The following is a 7,621-nucleotide window of genomic DNA, read 5'->3' on the forward strand; positions in this document are numbered from 1 at the left end:
GGCTTAAAAATCTTTGCATGATTCTTTTCTCTTGGAGTGCACCGTTTAAATATTTGGCTTACTTAGATAAATTATACAGCTGTGAAATTAGAGAGCTTTGTTAATACGACGTATAAATTTTGGTGTTTGTGAAAATTAAGTACGAGTGCGCCTCTATAGGATATTTTCGATAACCATGTTCTGTTTTCTAACAACTTATATATAGCTGAATCATGTGGTCCAGCTATTACTGAACGCTACAAGAAGTCATCAAGTTGAAAGCTTATAATACAGCTTGATTACCTTATTCATTGGTCGTCATGACAACAGACTATACTTGAATGTTGCAGCAAAAGATCCTTTGTGGTTAATTTACCGAAAAACACTTCGAAATGAGCTCATAGAAATATATATATATTGTAATTTAGCGCAAAATAACATATTTAAAAGAATAAAAGCAACCAGGGTTTGCATCTTTGCATCGAGGTCTCAGTGAAAAGCTCAGAACTACTAAACGTCTTTCGAATACGTAAATACAACCACTATAGAGAATGGCGTTGATTGGTCGGTAAAGTACGAAATACTTCTACATAAAAATTTATGACATCGTTCTCAGAGCTTGTTCACTAGTGTAGCAAAAACAAAAATCCAACTGTACACTTTACTTGTTCCTTAAACATTCAGCTCATTTAGCAAAAAGTTTCTACGTTCTCTTTTTTTCTTTCTATACCATAAAACAATCCTATTTAAAATCTACTTGGCGTAAAAAGTTACATCCTAGACGCTTCATAGGGGCAGTATTCAAGTATTAACTTCAGTAATTACCATCTGATATATGTATGTTTAAGAGTGACGGACATATTAGAATATAATAGAAACCGAGTATCTTGTGTTAGCATAATCAACTCTCTCATTATAGTAGCTTTGATAGGTCAAGTCACTATAAACAAAAAATGTTTTATTCAAGATGTTTTGTGTGGGTATATTATAACAGTCATTTTCAAGTCACGGGCCCCCCCAAAAAAAGACTATTAACAAAGTATACAATGACATCATATAGATGAAACAAAAATGGTGGATAGCTATTTGTAAAATGCTCATATACAAAAATTCCTTCGATATTTTACACCAGACAGATCGTAATGCTTTGGATAGTGTGAAATACCACGTTGTAGATGACTAAGTGTGATATCCTAAAAGTAAATGGTTCTCTGGAAGGTTACTTGCAACAGCAATTAAGTTGCTCGCAACAATCATGTGACCACGCATAACAAATATGAAGTTACTCACAACAACGATGTAACCAGTAATAACAAATATGAAGTTACTCACAACAACCATGTAACCACTCATAACAAATATGAAGTTACTTACAACAACCATGTAACCACTCATAACAAATATGAAGTTACAACCATGTAACCATTCATAACAAATATGAAGATACTAACAACCATGTAGTCACTCATAACATATATGAAGATACTCACAACAACGATATAGCTAACCACAACTATGCAGCTTTGCATAACAAGTATGAAGCTACTCATAGCAATGATGTAGTCATTCAAAACCACCATCAAGCTACTCATAACAATGATGTAGACATTCAAAACAACCACCAAGCTACTGACAACAACCATATCTGATCACAACCATGTAGCTGCTCACCAAAACCATAAAGCTACTCCATGCTAATATATATATATACTTATGAGACAAATTATTAATAAAAAATAATACACGTAAGGACGCAAATATTTCTGTGACTCTTTATCCTATTTCAAAACTACGTCCAGAAAGGTTGTAAACCGTAAGATGGTTGATTTGAACATTTTGTTTCTGTTGTTGATCACAAAGTTACATGATAGGCAATCTAACCCACCACGGATCTCGAAACCCAATATTTAGCGTTATGAGCCGCCAAACTAACCGTTGAGCCGCCAGGAGGTCACTAGTGACGTAGTTAGGATGAAGTTTGTTAAACTCCACGTATTATGGATGTCTTTCAGTTACCCTAGAATGTTGAATATTACAGCAATGAAGTTTGGTTATTCATAGTCGTCATATTCGGAATTGTGTATACAGAGGAACAATTATGTTTGATTGCTAGGTTACATCATAGTGAGCTCGTTTACAAAAAATTGTTAGCCATCAACTTTTCTCTATGAAAAATATTGACCAAAACAGGCACAATTATTAACATGTATGACAAACATAATAGCTTTAGTCGTTTTCTAGTCCCCCTCACAATTATTAGCATGTATGACAAATAATATAGCTTTAGTCATTTTCTAGCTCCTCTCCCTACAAATAAAAAAAAAGTCTGAATCCATCGTTGTTTAAGTCCGTATTTTATAACAAATAACAAAATGGCTCCCTGTCTGAAGTTAGTCAAAGAACATGTTTTGTACATTAAAGGTTACTAATTCGTCAGTTCTTCTGGTCCCCAGGTGGGAAGGCCGTAAATCTTCGGATTTACAACGCTAAAACCAGGGTTTCGATTCCCCTCGGTGGACACAGCATATAGCCCCGATGTAGCTTTGCTATAAGAAAACACACGCAGTTCTTCTAAATTATGAGTAAAAAGTTAATTCAGGTAAAATAAATGAATAAATAATATTAATAGTAAACAATTTCGTATAAAAATATATTAATTAGTTGATGTTAATAAAAATCACAAACACACAATTCTGATGTTTAATGACTTAAATAAGTTGATAAAAATTGCAGTTCACCACTTTAACCTTGTTCACATCAAAACAATTGAGGTTATAAATAGTGTAAAATCTGTCGTATAGAGCCAATCTGATGAACCTTGGTATTAGGCGGCAGTTCACCACTTTAACCTTGTTCACATCAAAACAATTGAGGTTATAAATAGTGTAACATCTGTCGTATAGGGCCAATCTGATGAACCTTGGTATTAGGCGGCAGTTCACCACTTTAACCTTGTTCACATCAAAAGAATTGAGGTTATAAATAGTGTAACATCTGTCGTATAGAGCCAATCTGATGAACCTTGGTATTAGGCGGCAGTTCACCACTTTAACCTTGTTCACATCAAAACAATTGAGGTTATAAATAGTGTAACATCTGTCGTATCCCTGCCAGTCTGATGAACCCTGGTATTTGGCGAAAGGCCTCGTCAGCACTGGATATAGCAAATATAGCGTAGCTGACAAACTATTACATTTTTTATTTACTTTCACTCATAAGTTATTACACGTAAAGCAAGCAATGAGTTGTATTAATTAATACCTTTAAAGTTTAAGGATTTAAACTTTTAATTACGTTTGAGCAGTATGTTTGTTTTGATGTTTGTCTGTTAGTTTGGTTTTTTAAGCACTCTACATTGTCTTTTGTGCAGGGGAGAAACCTTTCAAGTGTGAGTTCGAAGGTTGTGACCGGAGGTTTGCCAACAGTTCAGACCGAAAGAAGCACTCTCATGTTCACACCAGCGACAAGCCTTACAACTGTAAGATCGGAGGCTGTGACAAGAGTTACACCCATCCAAGTTCGCTGCGGAAACATATGAAAGTGCATGGGAAGTCTCCGCAGCCGACTAGTACAGCCCCGGGTTCCACAGGTAGCAACAGCTCCATATCAGACTACGACAGCGACACGCCATCATGCGCCACAACAAACGGGAACAACTGTAATAACAGCGCGCCAATCGGTCCCCAGTCTACAGTTATGGTGCAGGGTTCGGATCCGCATTGCCATACGACGTTACCACTTTTTACAAACTCTGGGTTTGGCGGGTGCGTAGGTCACACCACTAACTTGAGTGAATGGTACGTGTGCCAGTCTTCAGTAGGTATGCCCACACCTCCGAGCAACGAAAACTCTCCCGTGTCCGGAATTACTCACCATTTTCACGGGTCTTCATATTAAATTATAAGTGTACAAAGGCAGTGAATTAAAGAAGTTTTTGCAAAACATAATATATATGAACACGGATTGACTTTATTGTTTAGATAATAACTCGTACTCTTATATCTAAAACTACGTCAGTTTACAGTGCTCAGTTTTTTCGACAACGGCTGGCAGACTTAACATGTATATATTTCTAATTAGGACTTCAACTTAATTGCATAACACCGGTGGTCATTAGAGCCGTGACAAAACTGACCGTTGTACAGAGATTAAATTTGCTATGAAATGAGACGATCTGTGTGTGTGTATATGTTATAATGATATTCAATAAACTCTTAATGTCTTACGTGAAACTCTTTAGAAAGTTGGGTCACAATAAAATATATAAGAAATGCGAGACAGCGCTTACATGTACCAAGTGTTCCAAATGTCACTTCCGCTGTTCGGACGACTGCGTTTCCGAAACCGATGGATACAACGTTGTGAAGCTCGGTGTGTAAACCAATTTGACCCTGCGGAAGACAACGTTTATATTATACCGACTTCTTCAAAACTGCTCGAATGTCATCTTGGACACCGGCTTGTGTACCTATAACATTCCACACGACTGTGTACATTTATTTCGGCGTAGTCGCATTGGTAAAACGCAGTAGTCTGAAGAAAAAAAAAACTGAAGTGACTATTGAAACAGATGAATATTATTCCTTTATCATTCCCTTGAAGCTCACTAGGCAACATAGATTCAATATGATCTTTTTACTGAATTGATATACATTACAGTGCGAAACTAGGTCTTGTGAACAATTTAGTAAACGTAAAAGTAGCATGTTGCGAAGAAGTTTTGTTTTTATATAAATAAACCGCTAAACTAAATATCTCCATGTTCATTACATTTGACAAAGACAATTTAATACGTATGTCATTTTTATGCTGGAAAAGCTTGGTTCCTCTGTTCACACTTCATGGCCAGGTGGTTAGGGCGCTCGACTCGCAATCTGAGGGTCGCGGGTTCGAATCCCCGTCACACCAAACAAGCTCGCCCTTTCAGCCGTGGGAGCGTTATAATGTGACGGTCAATCCCACTATTCGTTGGTAAAAGAGTAGCCCAAGATGGGTGGTGATGACTAGCTGCCTTCCCTCTAGTCTTACACTGCTAAATTAGGGACGTTTGGCGCAGATAGCCTTCGTGGAGCTTTGCGCGAAATTCAAAACAAACAAACTGTTCACACTTAAGATCCGTTCTCCCTAAACAATACAAAATGACGACGCTACGAAGCCAAAAAATGTAAAAATCACTATTTGATTTGTAACTGTTTGGATGTTTGGCGTAAAATAAAATGTAGCACAAAGTTGTTGTTTTGTGTGTGTATGTGTAAAGAATATTTAGATTTTTGGTAATGAAACCGCGTTTCGAATTGTTAGTTCGTGTCTCAGCAGTTAGAAATGTCGTTATTACCACCTGGAAAGACCATAAACAATAAAGCCAACAGACCCGAATAAACCGTATCAAAAGAGGTGTTTTTATCTATGATTTAATCTCAAAAATGAATGTTTAAACGAACACAAGCGAATTTAAAAATCGGTAAACTTAATCAAGTTCAGAACAAAAGTAACTGTGTATATACATACATATATATATATCTGATCCCCAAACAAACTCGTTAACTGTGATGGCTTGTTTCGTGTGTGTGTGTGTGTGTGTGTGTTTTTAATTATCACTTAAAATATCTAATCACTAAGGTATATAATAATGAGTGTTGTGGTATTCTTTTCGTTAAGTTTGTTGAGCTAAATGTTTGAACACACGTGCAGTGTCATAAAATGCTAAATGATAATCTCGAAAATGTGGGTGTATATTATTCCAAATGATACAGTAGATCTTTTCCGGGCCCGGCTCGACTCGCACTCTGAGGGTCGCGGGTTCGAATCCCCGTCACACCAAACATGCTCGCCCTTTTAGCCGTGGGGGCGTTATAATGTGACGGTCAATCCCACTATTCGTTGGTAAAAGAGTAGCCCAAGAGTTGGCGGTGGGTGGTGATGACTAGCTGCTTTCCCTCTAGTCTTACCCTGCTAAATTAGGGACGGCTAGCGCAGATAGCCCTCGTGTAATTTTGCGCGAAATTTAAATAACAAACAAAACAGATCTTTTCCATACAAACTTAGAATTGACAAAAAAAATAGAGAAAATTCTTAAGTGAATAAAATGTGGTGGTATATATATTGAAGGGAGGAATACTTTTGAATTTAAAATAAATTTCGGGACTTATGTTAAGGACGAATTACTCAGATGTTATTATCACAAACATTATTTTTTAAACCAGTACCTAGCAAAATGTAAAAACATTGAGAGAAAATAATTACATTTAATTGAAATGTTGCGTTATTTTTGAAAGTAACGAATGTGCGCGGTGAGAAGTATAAAACGTTAGTGTAATTCGCTTTAACAGAGATTTCTTCTCTATGGAAGTATTATCAATCGGTTTCGAAGTCTAAACGAATTGAAGTTTAACGACCTTCGGGTGCTAATGGGAGGTTGGAAACCGCCTATTGTGGGTGGGGCAATGTCTTCCTGTCATCGACTAAATCTTGTGACGCTGGTTGAGGGGAGTTCTGTTACACCTCTAGCTGTAGGCATTGTTGACTGAGTTGTTTTTCAGTGCTTGCGGGACTGTATGACCCGGACTATCAGAGACATTCGTGTATTGTGTACTTAGAGTTAAGCGTTGACAAATGTTTATATGACTGAGAGTCATTCAAAAAATTGGAAGATAATATAGCTATTTTAAACACTCTGTGTAAGGTCGCGCATGATCAGCCAATAATAGACACTAATAATAGAATAGCGTTATACCGATGCTCTGGTTAGTTTTTTTCATAAAGGAATATAACATATTAATATTTTATTGAAACAATAACGTACCTTATATGTTAAGAGCGCTTTGAAAATGTTCAGGTACAGTTTGGGATACAGTTACTATGAATACAACTACTCGAATGCACATCTATGCAGTTAACGTTGGGCTGAAACATTGACCAGTCACGTGTCGTTTTAGGTCAAGGAGAAATTAAACGTTTCGTGTGTTTCACATAGATATGTATGCGATGTTGTTGTTGTCCTGCTGTTTTTCCGTAATTAACACAATGGTATTACCAGAACATTTAAGAATGTTAAGATCCAATCAAAATAACGACAATATTTAGTCTATATCAACCTTATTTGAACACAGTTGCCATGGTTATTAGTAGGTTACGATCACCTAATTCTACGTATGTTAATGATTTACTTATATTACTAGATAAGAATTAGTACCTAGTAATAAATAATATTAATCAGTATCTAATGATCAAAGAAACTGATTAATAATTATACTTACGTGATCATATAGACTGCTACTAATCACCATGGCCTGATCATATAGGCTGCTGCTAATCACCACTGAAGATCCTTAGATTCAACACACAAAACAACTGATATAACCTGGCAGAAGTTAATCAATTTATTTCATAAGAAACATATAATACAATCGACGTGCATTAGACTTATTCAATTTTTATACACTGTACCAACGACAATAATCTAGTGGATTTGTTTGTTTTAATGTTACGTTTATTATATGGTATAAAACGATCTAAGGTAACAAATAACTCATTAAGTGTTAGGTAAGTATTTAGTTATGTTATCTCCTTCAATGTAGCCATAAAAGATCAGTCTTTCAAGAACTATCGGGATCTAGTATGAATCATATATATGTTAATTTTG

The 7,621-nt window shown here is 36.1% G+C and overlaps 1 protein-coding gene across 1 annotated transcript in view; it reads left to right on the forward strand.

Moving 5' to 3' along the window:
* Nucleotides 1-4,907, forward strand: part of LOC106476091 (zinc finger protein ZIC 4-like) — a 24,364-nt gene extending 19,457 nt beyond the window's left edge. The window contains exon 2 of the mRNA XM_013936767.2: nucleotides 3,350-4,907. Within this exon, the coding sequence (XP_013792221.1) occupies nucleotides 3,350-3,876 (527 nt within the window). The 3' untranslated portion in view covers nucleotides 3,877-4,907. The remainder of the gene's footprint in view (nucleotides 1-3,349) is intronic.
* The last annotated feature ends 2,714 nt before the right edge of the window (nucleotides 4,908-7,621 follow it).

This window comes from Limulus polyphemus, unplaced genomic scaffold, assembly GCF_000517525.1.
Source record: "Limulus polyphemus unplaced genomic scaffold, Limulus_polyphemus-2.1.2 Scaffold152, whole genome shotgun sequence".
Lineage (NCBI taxonomy): Eukaryota > Metazoa > Arthropoda > Merostomata > Xiphosura > Limulidae > Limulus > Limulus polyphemus.